This window comes from Elephantulus edwardii, unplaced genomic scaffold, assembly GCF_000299155.1.
Source record: "Elephantulus edwardii isolate Elephantulus edwardi_28Jun2011 unplaced genomic scaffold, EleEdw1.0 scaffold00577, whole genome shotgun sequence".
Classification (NCBI taxonomy): domain Eukaryota; kingdom Metazoa; phylum Chordata; class Mammalia; order Macroscelidea; family Macroscelididae; genus Elephantulus; species Elephantulus edwardii.
In genome coordinates, this window is record NW_006400327.1 from 42,245 (window position 1) to 55,603 (window position 13,359).

The 13,359-nt window shown below is 41.4% G+C and overlaps 1 protein-coding gene across 1 annotated transcript in view; it reads right to left on the reverse strand.

Moving 5' to 3' along the window:
* Positions 1-8,368: 8,368 nt before the first annotated feature.
* LOC102849623 overlaps positions 8,369-13,359 on the reverse strand; it is a 5,482-nt gene continuing 491 nt past the window's right edge. The window contains exon 2 of the mRNA XM_006903349.1: positions 8,369-8,734. Within this exon, the coding sequence (XP_006903411.1) occupies positions 8,369-8,734 (366 nt within the window). The remainder of the gene's footprint in view (positions 8,735-13,359) is intronic.

Genomic DNA, 13,359 nt, shown 5'->3' on the forward strand with positions numbered 1-13,359 from the left:
TTAAAAAATAATTTTTAAAAAAAAATTAAGCTTACCCATTGTTACATTGGCAACATTTAAGTGTAAGGAAAATATAGTCTCTAGAGATTGGAATTTTTAGGAGGATTGGCCTAAACTAAAAGAAAACTATAGGGAAATTAAGAAAGGGGCCTTTTCACATTGCTAAACTGTGAGAGGACCTCTGCCTCAGCCTTCCCTCTTTTTAAGAATTCATTTCCTCATGTCCCTGCTTTCTTTCTGTGTCTGGTTTGCAACAGGATGGGAATCTCATAACACTTAATTGTGTTCTTGCAAAACTTATACCTACATGGAGAGGCATAGCATACAGGAGCAATAACTTTGCAAATTATGACCTAACTTGGGAGGGACTGGAGAGCATTATGGTGAGTGAACTAACTTAGTCACATAAGAATACATATTGTATAAAAATGTTATTGTAGAATGAGTATAAGGATCCAGGAGGGGTGGGAGAGGCTGGAAGCAGAGGGATGTAGATGTGCAGGAGGAAGGGAGGATTAATCATTGGGTTGTACAATTTGATGGGTGGGTGGGGTGAGGGAAATTGAAAGAATTTGTTCAAATTTGTATTTTAATTTTATAAATAAACTAGTAGAAAAAAATGTGTATTTTAGATGCCATCCCACTGAATGAGTTAAATCAAGAAAGGAATGTGTTAATGCTATATTGTGTGTGTGTGTGTGTGTGTGTGCCTTCTTGGAGGCAAGGATTCTGAAACTTTGACATATTTTGGACATGTTGCAAGGAGGAAACCAGTCCTTGGTGAGGGACATCATACTTGAGAGGGTGGAGGGACAGTGCAGGAGGGGAAGACCCTCTATGGGGTGGATTGATTCAGTGGCTGGGATAATCGTGCTGGGTGTGTTGTAGACAGTGAGACTGGCACAGGACAGACCAGAATTTAGGGCTGTTTTACATAGGGTTGCTGTGATTCACAAGAGACTCGACAGTATATAACACCACCACCACAACCACATCTAGTATTGTAGTGCTGCTCCTTGCCACTAGGCCACCAGAGCTTAACGCTATATCTTATCTCGATACTTTGTCTGTGGGCTGAACAAATCATATCAGAAACTAAACTCTATGTGGCATCATGATCAGAGTAAGGTGTTATGAGCAGCTTAAATGTAAGAAAAATATATTAATTTTGCTGTAACATATTATGAGATATCTTAAATTGTATTTTGCTGTGGAAAATATTATAATGAATGTGATGCTTAAGTGTAGAAATAAGAACATTAATGAAAAAATATACTAGCAACGTAACATGCTTAAATGGGCCTCTTTGAGGCCTAGAGCTCCATTGACCACAGGAGCTGCATACCCTTGATATGGGAATGTAACTGATAATAACTTGCCTGTAAAGCTGCTGTGTGAATCCTGATAAGAGAATATAACTTGATATTGCCCATGTTGTCAAGAGAATGTAACTTGTAAATTTAAGAGTAAGAAATATATTGGGGATCATATATATAAAAAATTAACATAGGAAATATTTTAAGAACTTGCTAAATCATATGTGATAATTAAAATAAGAAATATATTAGAACTTAAGGGATCTTTTCAGAGCTGAAGACCGAAAGACTCTTTTCAGAGCCAAGAACTCTAACCTACACATATAAGCTACAGTGGAGGATTCTGCCTACACCTATGGACCCTGGCTACAACTAATTCCTGAACTAGCTGAGAATCCCTGGCTACATGGACCTGCTGAACTAGCAGACTGCACCAATGACCATTAGAGCCAAAAGAAGACAAGTTTGGGTCCCTGGGTGAGTGAGTGTTCTCCACTGTTGATGACTCAACATGTGATAAAGTTATGAATTGCAATGTAGATAAATTGCAATTAACAGTTTAATGCTTACTATGAATTAATGAATCACTATGTTGTGATGAATTTGTGAATTGCAATGTAGATAAATTACAATTAACTGTTGATGCTTGTTATGAGTCAATGAATCAACATTTTGTGATGAATTTATTAATTGCAATGTAGGCAAATTGCAATTGTTGCTAATAAATTATAATTGGATTTTGTAATATGCCTATGAGTAATTAATTAAGGCACAAGGCTCATGACAGCAAGGCTCATCAGCAATCTGTTATGCAGATGACAATTTGCTTACTAAATGTGAGGAGGAATTCAGCACTTGCTGCAGAAGAGTAGAGTGCAGTCTTCAATATATATTAAATCTCAACATCAACAAAATGAAAATCCTCACCACTGGGTAATATGCAACATAAAGATAAAAAGATGTGAAGTTGTCAATTATTTCATATCACTTGGATTCACAATGAAGACTCTTGGCTCCTCTTGTTGTTGTTGTTGTTGTTATCTGCCGTCGAGTTGTTTGCGACTCATAGTGACCCTATGTACAACAGCCCTAAACCTTGCTCTATCCTGTGCCAGTCACGTTGCCTCTGACAAACCCATTTAGATTACCCCAGTCCCTGAATCAACCCACCTCATAGAGGGTCCTCCCCTCCTGCGCTATCCCTCCACCCTACCAGGCATGAGGTCCCTCTCCAAGGACATGTCCAAAGTATTCTAGAATACTTGCCTCCAAGGAGTAGCCTGGTTAAACCCTCTCCAGGATGAATCTGTTTGTTTTCTTGTCAGTTCATGGTACATTCAATACTCTGCTCCAGCACCACAGCTCAAAGGCATCAATTCTCCTTCTGTCCTCCCTAGTCATTGTCCAACTCTCTGATGCATAACAAGTGATAGCAAAGACAATGGCCTGTATTAGGCACACCTTAGTCTCCAGAGAGACACCGTTGCTCTGGAGTACTTTAGAGAGGTCCCTAACAACAGACTTTCCCATCACAATACGTTTTTTTATTTTCTGGTTGCTGGTGCCAAGAGTGTTGACTGTGGAGCCTAACAATCTGAAGCTGTGAACAATCTCAATCTCTTCGCCATCCATCCTGATTCTACCAATTGGTCTAGTGGTGAGAATCTTTGTCTTCTTGACATTGACCCTCAGTCTATACTGGAGGCTGCAGTCCTTGACCCTCTGCAGCAAGTGCATGAGGTCCTCCTCAGTTTCAGTGAGCAGGGTTGTATCATCTGCATAATGCAGATTGTTAATAGATCTTCCACCAATTCTGACACCACAATTCTCCTCATAGAGCCCAGCCTCTCGGATAATCTGCTCTGCATACACGTTGTAAAGGTATGGAGACAGGACACACCCTTCCCAATTTTGAACCATGCAGTGTTGCCCTGCTCTGTTCTGACGACTGCCTCTTGGTCCAAGTATAGGTTTTGCATTAGCACGATTACATGTTCTGGAATTCCCATTCTTGCCAGAGTCAGCCACAGTTAGTTATGATCCACGCAGTCAAACGCCTTTGCATAATCAATGAAACACAGATAGACATTCTTCTGGTATTCCCTGCTTTCAGCTAAAATCCATCTAACATCAGGCACAATATCCCTAGTACTACGACCCCTTCTAAACTCAGCCTGGACCTCTGGCAGTTCTCTGCTGATGTGATGTTCCAATCGTTTTTGGATAATCTCCAGTAGAATCTTGCTTGCATGTGAAATCAATGATCTTTTTCTGTAGTTTCCACAGTGGGCTTGGTGACAGAAATGAAGCTGGAGATTGAATCATTGAATTTTGTACAATCAGTGACTTATTCATTGCAAATACGTTTTATAAGAAATATAAACGCAGGTTATACAAATGGATTTCACCTGATGGTATGCATAGGAATCAGATCGATTACATCTGTGAAAAAAAAACAAACGCTGGAGAAGCTCATTATTAGCTGTGAAATCTAGGCCAGGGGCTGATTGTGGAACAGACCACCAATTACGCATATGCAAGTTCAAGCTGAAGGTGAGGAAAATTAAACCTAATCCACAGGAGCCAAAATATGACTTTGATTTCATCCCACCTGAATTTCAGAATCATTTCAGCAACAGGTTTGAGGCTTGAACACTAATGAGCGAAGACCAGATTAGTTGTGGGAGCATGTCAAATGTATCATCCAGGAAGAGTGCAGGTGGTCATTACAAAGACAGAAGAGGAAGAAAACACCAAAATGGATGTCAGAAAAAACTCTGAAGATTGCACTGGAGTGCAGAGAAGCCAAAGCACAAGGAAGAATTCAAGACACTAAAGAGCTGAACAGAAGATTCCAAAAGGCAGCTCGGAATGACAAAGCAAAATACTACAATGAAATGTGCGAGGAGCTAGAGTCGGAAAATCAAAAGGGCCGAACTCGTTCGGCATTTCTTAAGCTCAAGGAACTGAAGAACTAATTCAAACTTTGAGTTGCTATAGGATGCTTTGTTGTTGTTGTTGTTGTTATGTGCCGTCGAGTCGTTTGCGACTCATAGCGACCCTATGTACAACAGCCCTAAACCGTCCTCTATCCTGTGCTAATCTCATTGCCTCTGACACACCCATCCCAAGCACCCCAGTCACTGAATCAATCCACCTCGTAGAGGGTCTTCCCCTCCTGTGCTGTCCCTCTACTCTACCCAGCATGATGTCCCTCTCTAAAGACCTGTCTCTCCTTACAACATGTCCAAAGTATGTCAGACAAAGCCCCAGAATCCTTGCCTCCAAGGAGCAGCCTGGTTTAACCCTCTCTAAGATGAATCTGTTTGTTTTCTTGGCAGTCCATGGTACATTCAATACTCTTCTCCAGCACCACAGCTCAAAGGTGTCAATTCTCCTTCTATCCTCCCTAGTCATTGTCCAACTCTCTGATGCATAACAAGTGATTGCAAAAACCATGGCCTGTATCAGGCGGACCTTAGTCTCAAGAGAGACACTGTTGCTCTTGAGTATTTTGGAGAGGTCCCTAACCACAGACTTTCCCATCGCAATACGTTTTCTGATTTCCTGGCTACTGGTGCCAAGAGTGTTGACCGTGGAGCCGAGCAAACTGAAGCTGTGAATAATTTCAATCTCTTCGCCATCCATCCTGATGCTACTGATTGGTCCAGTGGTGAGAATTTTTGTCTTCTTGACATTGAGCCTCAGTCCATATTGAAGGTTGCAGTCCTTGACCCTCTGCAGTAAGTGCATGAGGTCCTCCTCAGTTTCAGCGAGCAAGGCTGTGTCATCTGCATAACGCAGATTGTTGATAGATCGTCCACCAATCCTAACGCCATGCCTCTCCTCATAGAGTCCCACCTCTCGGATAATCTGCTCTGCATACAGGTTGAAAAGGTATGTAGACAGGACACATCCCTGACGTACAGCCTTCCCAATTTTGAACCATGCAGTGTTGCCCTGTTCTGTTCTGATGACTGCCTCTTGGTCCAAGTATAGGTTTCGCATTAGCATGATTAAATGTTCTGGGATTCCCATTCTTCTCAGAGTCAGCCACAGTTTGTTATGATCCACGCAGTCAAACGCCTTTGCATCATCAATGAAACACAGATAGACATTCTTCGGGTATTCTCCGCTTTCAGCTAAGATCCATCTAACATCAGCTACAATATCCCTAGTACCACGACCCCTTCTAAACCCCGCCTGGACTTCTGGCAGTTCTCTGCTGATGTGTTGTTCCAATCGTTTTTGGATAATCTTCAGTAGAATCTTGCTTGCATGTGAAATCAATGATATTGTTCTGTAGTTTCCACACTCAGTTGGGTCGCCCTTCTCTGGGATGGGAACAAACATTGACCTCTTCCAGTCAGTTGGCGAAGTGGTTCTCCAGATTTCTTGGCACAGCTTGGTGAGCACATCCACGGCAGCATCTGTTAGCTTAAATATGTCAATTGGTATACCATCTTTTCCGGGGGCCTTATTTTTTGTTATTTCCTTCAGAGCAGTTTGAACTTCTGCCTTCATCACCATAGGATCTGGCTCAAATGCTATTTCATTAAATGCTTCTGTATCTGCCAATTCCTTTCGGTACATTGACTCAGTATATTCCTTCCATCTTCTTTTGATACCTCCTGGATCATTTAACATTCTGCCTAAAGCATCCTTGATTGTAGGAACTCGAGTTTTGAATTTGCTCTTCAGTTCCTTGAGCTTAAGAAATGCTGAACGAGTTCGGCCCTTTTGATTTTCCAACTCTAGCTCCTCGCACATTTCATTGTAGTATTTTGCTTTGTCATTTCGTGCTGCCTTTTGGAATCTTCTGTTCAGGTCTTTAGTGTCTTGGATTCTTCCTTGTGCTTTGGCTTCTCTACGTTCCAGTGCAATCTTCAGAGTTTCTTCTGACATCCATTTTGGTCTTTTCCTCCTCTTCTATCTTTGTAATGACCGCCTGCACTCTTCCTGGATGATACATTTAACATCCTCCCACAACTCATCTGGTCTTCGCTCATTACTGTTCAAGGCTCAAACCTGTTCCTGAGCTTATTCTGAATTTCAGGTGGTATGAATTTAAAGTCATATTTTGGCTCCTGTGTATTTGGTTTAATTTTCCTCAGCTTCAGCTTGAACTTGCATACGAGTAGTTGGTGGTCTGTTCCACAATCAGCTGCTGGCCTAGTTTTCACAGCTGATATTGAGCTTCTCCAGCGGTTTTTTCCACAGATGTAATCGATCTGATTCCTATGCATCCCATCAGGTGAAATCCATGTGTATAATCTATGTTTATGTGTCTTTAAAAACGTATTTGCAGTGAATAAGTCATTAATTGGGCAAAATTCAGTCATTCTATCTCCAGCTTTAGGCAGAATATTAAATTATCCAGGAGGTATTAAAAGAAGATGGAAGGAATATACTGAGTCATTGTATCAAAAGGAATTGGCAGGCACAGAAGAATTTAATGAAACAACATATGAGCAAGAGCCTATGGTGGTGAAGGAAGAAGTTCAATCTGCTTTGAGAGAATTAGCAAAAAATAAGGCCCCAGGAATAGATGGTATACCAATTGACATATTTCAGCTATGTTCCCCTGGATGTGCTCACCAAGTTGTGCCGGGAAATCTGAGAACAACCACTTTGCCAACTGACTGGAAGAGATATATATTTGTTTGGCTCCCATAGTCAAGAAATAACAGATCTATTGCATTGGCATATCTGTCAGAAACTTCTCCAAGAATAAGGACGTCAACGTTTAAAGTTTAAGGTTTGCCAAATGCAAGCCATGGTATTTTCAATTACTTGCTATGCTTCTGAAGGTTTGACAGTGATTAAGGATGAAAGAAGAATTAATCTCTTTGAGTTGTGGTTGGGGAAGAGTACTGAAAGGACTCTCAACAGAATAAACATGTCTTTCCTAACTGAAATATCAATACTTCAGACCACCTGCTTTGCAAGGAGAAAGAACAATTTGTTCCTATCAAGGGTCTTAGAAAATCTACAGGGCAGTTCTACTCTGTCCTTTAGGCTACTTATGAGTCAGAGTGAACTATACTGTAATGGTTTTGGGTTAAATATGTGACCTTAAAGGATTATATTCTTTTATGAAAGTCTTGCCAATTGTACTTGTTTATTACTAGTGAGAAAATAATGTGAGCATAAAATACAAAACAATACAAAAAACCAACGTAAAAAAAAAAAAAGAATAAACATGTCTTGAAGAATGATGACCAGGGTGCTCCTTGCAAGCAAGAATGGTGACGCTTCCTCTTAGATACTTCAAGCATTTTGCTAGGAGAAGTTCTACCAGGCGAAGGGCATTGAGCTTGAAAAGTTTTCTTTTTTTCCTTTTTTTATTTTATGTGTTTCAATGAACATTTACAGAGATTTTGGATTTCCATTCATTCATTGTTGTACTATTTTCTCTACCTCCCCCCTCTTTTTTCCCCTTGAAAGTCTGTTTTAATTGTCCCATTGCCACAGTGCTTGTCAAAACCTGTCCTGATTTAATCTTTGTCAGTGTTCCCTATCACTCCTCTTTGAGAGAGATTTCACCCTGATTCATAAGGAAGAGGGGACAACATATTCTCTTAGCTACTTCCTGCTGAAAAGGGAAGCTGTAGGTTTCAGGGTGAAGATCTTCTCTCACTACTCTAAAGGGCCCCTTTGGCAGTAGGAAACACTGTAGACTATTGTGGAGCTTGATTTCGGAATTTAGATGCACTGTTATCAGTTGTGCTTAGCCATACGTGTTCATATCCTTGAAGATGCATCATGGAACTGTTGCAGCCTAGAAGACACGAATTTAACTAACAAGTTAAAAGTTTTTTATGGGAGGAATATAAACAATATGAAAAGGTGATCATATCAATTGGGTCAGGTATTTTGGAGACAGAATATCACAGAAACTGGGCCAGGTTCGGATCTTTTGTTCATTGGTTTCTTTTGAGCCTCCCTTGTCTTGAGGGCAAATAACAAAAAACGACACTGCATGCCCATAAGTGGACAAGTAGGATGTGGACGTGGGGATGGCGCTCTGGCAGCCATTCTGAGCCTTGGCCTCATTTCCGTGGCCCGGCCCCATCCCGCCCACCGTCCTTGGTGGCCCGCCCAGCTGCTCCCGGAAGTGCTTCCAAGCGAAGTGAGGTGTGAGTGCTTTTATCTGGGATTTTGGGACTTTGGTCTCTGACCCCTCTGGCTCCCTGGAACAGCGGTGAATCAGGCTGGCACTCGCCCCTGGCATCCAGAAACTCGGAGAGTCTCTTCAGATTGTGGCTCTTGTCTGAACTGAGGTCTTGACGTTCAGTGAGTGGCTGCGGGTACGTGAAATCCGAGATTCTGAGCCTTTGTGCCCCAGAGAGTCCCAGGCCCGCTGTCTGTCTCCCTTCCCCCAGTGGAAGGGAAAAGGGCTCCTTCCTGTTGCGAGTCTAGACCGGGAAGGAGCCTCAGGGAGAGGGAACCGGGATGAGATGATGCAGGGGATTGGTTTCTGTTGGGGTTTGGAGGACGTGACCCGCGGTGGGCAGCAGATCTGGCCTCGGGGGCACCAGGTTGTCAGCAGCCCCCTCAGGTGTGACAGTCTAGCACGTCATTAGGAACTCTCCTCAAACCACAGGCTTTAGAGCTTTCTGGGCTTGAGTCTGGCTCCAACAATGAACCACAGATCCTCCTGATTTGTAAATGTAATACTTCCCTCTCAGGGTGATTGGGGGGCGGGAGTAGAAATAACATAAACAGCCCACCAGGCAGCCGAAAGTGCTCGACAAAGGTACACTTATATCCATGTACAAAGTAGCTACGTCTTTCGTGTACATGTTAAAATATATTCAAATTTATTAGAAGTCCAATAAGTGGAACAGGTTGCATTGGGGGCTTTTTTTGTAGTAAGCATATAATTGCAAAGACTAGGATATTAAATCTGTAAGTTTTCATACTTGAAATATTTTTCTTACAGTCATATAATTTATGAAATTAAATATATCATGTGTTTGATAACCCTAACTATATTTTCTATGTGTGTACATGTTTAACTCCCATCTGCACTGCTGTTTTAATTGAGGAACCAAATAAATTTGAGAAGTTTGCAGATAGTTGAATCTCAGGAGTCAGATTTAGTTGGTAAAACTAGAAAAAGTCATTGCTCTTGAGTCACAACCATCTCGTAGCTGATTGTCCAGTGGATTTTTGGAGATTGTACATTACCTTCAGGAGAATGCCCATCTTTCTCCCTTTTAACAGCCTTATTTACTTGGCCACCAGATGTTGTATGCCTCAAGTCTGTGACTCATGGTGACCCTATGCACAGTAGCTCTGAAACCTATCCTATTCTGAGCCAATCTCACTCTTTACAATAAACCTGCTTCTATTACTCCAGTCACTGTGTCAATCCATCTCATTTAGGTTTTACTCTGGCATTGTCCCTTCACCATTCCAAACTTGACGTCCTTCTCCAAGGACTGGTCCTTCCTGGCAACATGCCCAGTGTATGTGGGACGGTGCTTCAAAATCCTTGCCTCAAGAGAACAACCTGATTTCTCCCTCTCCAGGACAGACCTGTTTGTTCTCTTGGCAGTCCATTGTATATCCAGTACTCTTCATACCATATCTCAAAGGCATTAGTTCTTCTGTCATCATTGTTCATTGTCCATCTGATACATAGCAAGTAATTGCAAAGACCATGGCTTGGATCAGGTACACTTTAGACTGATACCTTTGCTATTTAGCACTCTGGAGAGGTCCTTGACAGCAGACTTTCCTAATCCAGTTAGTCTTGATTTCCTGGCTGCTGGTTCCAAGTTTTGATTGTGGATCTGAGCAAGCTGGAATTGTTAACAGTCTGATCTCTTCTCCATCAATCATGGTGCTACCAGTTGCCCAATGGTGACAATCTTTGTTTTCTTGATGTTGCATTCAATCCTTCTGCAGCAGATCCTTTAGATCCTCTTCAGTTTCAGTGAGCAAGGTTATGTCATATGCATAACAGTTTATTGATGAATCATCTCCAATTATGATGCCACATTCCTCGTCATAAAAAGCAGCCTCCTGAATGATCTTTTCTGCCTATAGAGTGAAAAGGTGTGGAGATGGCATGCATCTCTGACACATTCTTTTCCTGATTTTGAGCCATGCAATGTTTCCTTGACCTGTTCTGACTCATCTCTTCTAATCTAGGTGTAGCTTTCGCATATACACTTTGGATATTCTGGGATTCTCACTCTTCTGAAGGTTAGCTACAAATTCTTGTGATCCGCACAGTCAAATGTCTTTGCATAGTCAGTGAAACACAGACATTTTTCTCCTACTGTCTTCTTTTAGCCAAGGTCCATCTGACATTGGCAGTGATGTCCCTAGTGCCACAATCTCTTCTAAATCCAGCTTGTAATGTTCAGCAAGATTTTGTTTGTGTGTGGTATTACAAACATTATTTGATAATTACCACACTTTGTCAAAGAAAGTTTCACCTTTCTTTAGAATGAGAATTAATACAGATCTCTTCCAGTCAATTGGCCAGATAACTGTTCTCCAGATTTCTTGGCACAACCTCAAGAGGTTATCTTGGGTAGGATCTTTTTTTCTGAAATATGTCAGTTGGTATTCCATCAATTCATGGAGCCTTGTGTTTTTTTTCCCAAAGCAAAGGAATAGAGCAGAATACTCGTGGGGTCTTGTGTAGGGATGAGACCACGACGTCTGTGACAAAGGAGGTACCAGTATTGAATCTGTTAGCTGTATAGTGGGGAAAGATAACTCTTTCATCTGTTCTTTTGGGTAGAATGCTGTCTGTCAGATATTTTCATCGTTTCCTGTCAGGCTAGTTAACAATATTCCAAGCATCTAAATTGTTGTGCCACTCTGTCTTATCTGAATTTAATTATATTCCTCCCCAGTCCTCCCACTCTTATCTGTGTCTTTGGGTTCTGCAGTTCCTTGAAGGTTTCAAAGAAACTCAGAAACTATCAGGGAAATAGCACGTGTAATTGTGGATGCTGTAGGCTGATGTATGTGGTCACAGAGATGGTGATCTGTGGTCCCAGAACCAGCAGGCAGAGGTGGTCGGTCTGTTAACAGGTTAGATTCAGTCCTCCAAGGGAACAAGCATTGAGTTTCTCAGGAACATTCTTTTATATTGTATCTCAGTAGTATAAACCAAACCCTATGTGGCAACTTGGATAGTAACTTCTAGTAGGATGGGGTTTGTATCCCACAAAGAGGATATAATCCTAAAATGGAAGGCAGTAGATAGAAAGGTTATATTAAAAATCTGTAGTCAAGGAGTTGTCCAAATTATTGAGGAGCAGTGATTTCAGTTTGAGGACTAAAGTGCCCCTGATTTAGGCCATGACCTTTTTTTATTACTTGTTATGCATCTGAAAACTTAACGGTGAATAAGGATGACACAAAAAAGAATTGATCCCTTTGATCTGTGATGTTGGGGAAGAGTACTCAATAAACACACTACCAAAAGAACAGACATATGTTTTAGAGATGGTGCAGCCAGGGTGGAGGCAAAGACACATATGTTTTGGAGAAGGTGCAGCCAGAGTGGAGGCAAAGACAGTGAAGCTTTGTCTCCCATACTTTGGGCATGTTGCCAGGAGGCGTTATTTCTTGCAGATGGACATTGTGCTTGGAAAGATGGAGGAACTGCAAAGGACCGCAAGACCCTCAAGCAAGAGAATTGACAAAGTGACTGTGGCAATGGGCTTGAGTGTGTCAGAGCTTGTGAGGATGGCACAGGGTAGTACAGGATTTAAATCTGTTGTTCGTAAGGGATGCTGTGAGTCATACTTGAAGGTACCTAACAGCAACAACCACATTTATTTAAGGCTGTGTATGTCTGTAAGCTAACAGTTCTCATGGCTTAGTTGTAAGGAGCTACACTGCGAACCCAAAGACAAGAGATTCAAATCCATCAGCTGCTCCTTGAAAAAAGGATGTGGAATCTCCCATGTGATTCACTGCCTCTGAAAACCTGCTGGAGGGTTAGTTATGAGTTGGTTCCAACTCCACGGCACACAACAACAATGTCTCTAAAAATATTTTAATTGTAAGGGAGTTCTGGTGGCCTAGTGGCAAGAAGCTGTACTGCAATCCCAGAGGTACGCAGTTCAAATCCACCAGATGCTCTACTGGAGGCGGAGGGGCAATCTCCTGTACCAGTCAGATCTGATTTGATGGTACACTCACAAAAAAATGATAAAACTTGAAAAAAACAAACAAACCAAAAGAAAACCCACTTTAGTTGTATCTAACAAATTTTTCCTTTTTTGAGTTTTCATTTTACTTTATGATTTCCTTTTCAAGCTTGATTATTTGATAATAATTTTCATATACTGGAATGTACTATTGAATCATAATTTAATTCAATTATAGTAAGAGAAAACATGCTACAAGATCCCAAGATTTAGGGAGCTCTGGTGGCCTAGTGGCAAGAATCTGTACTGCAATCCCATGGGTACATAGTTCAAATCTGCCAGATGCTCTGCTGGAGAAGGAGGGGCAATTGCCTGTACCAGTCAGATCCGATTTTACGATACACACACAAAAAAAAATAATAAAAATTTTAAAATCCCAATATTTACTATTTAATATGCATTTAATGTCTCTTGTTGAATGTGTTATGTGCAATTGAATGTGTTTTCTGTAGTTGCTGGGCTTAGTGATTAGAAAATTTCAAGACAACCATCAGATAAAGATGCTATTTAGGTCTTTTTTTTTCACCTTGGTGGTTTCCATTTTATTGATGTGTCTCATACCTTCCCCCTCCACAATTTCAGTCCCTTCCATACACCCTCAAAGAGAAGGTAAAGAAAGGGTTTGTTGGGGTTTGGACCCCTTGTGCACTTAGAAAGGGAACAGAAACCGAAACAATCACTGGATGTGAGACTGACAACCAAGAAGTCTGAAGCAGAGCAGGGAAGGTGACAGAGAAAGGTGAAGGAAGGGAAAGGAGGTACTAGGGGCCATTCTCACCATCACCCCACCTGTAAGGGGGGCTGGAGAAAAACCCTCAAACATGAAATAATGCAGGTCTTGAATAAGGGAAGTTGTT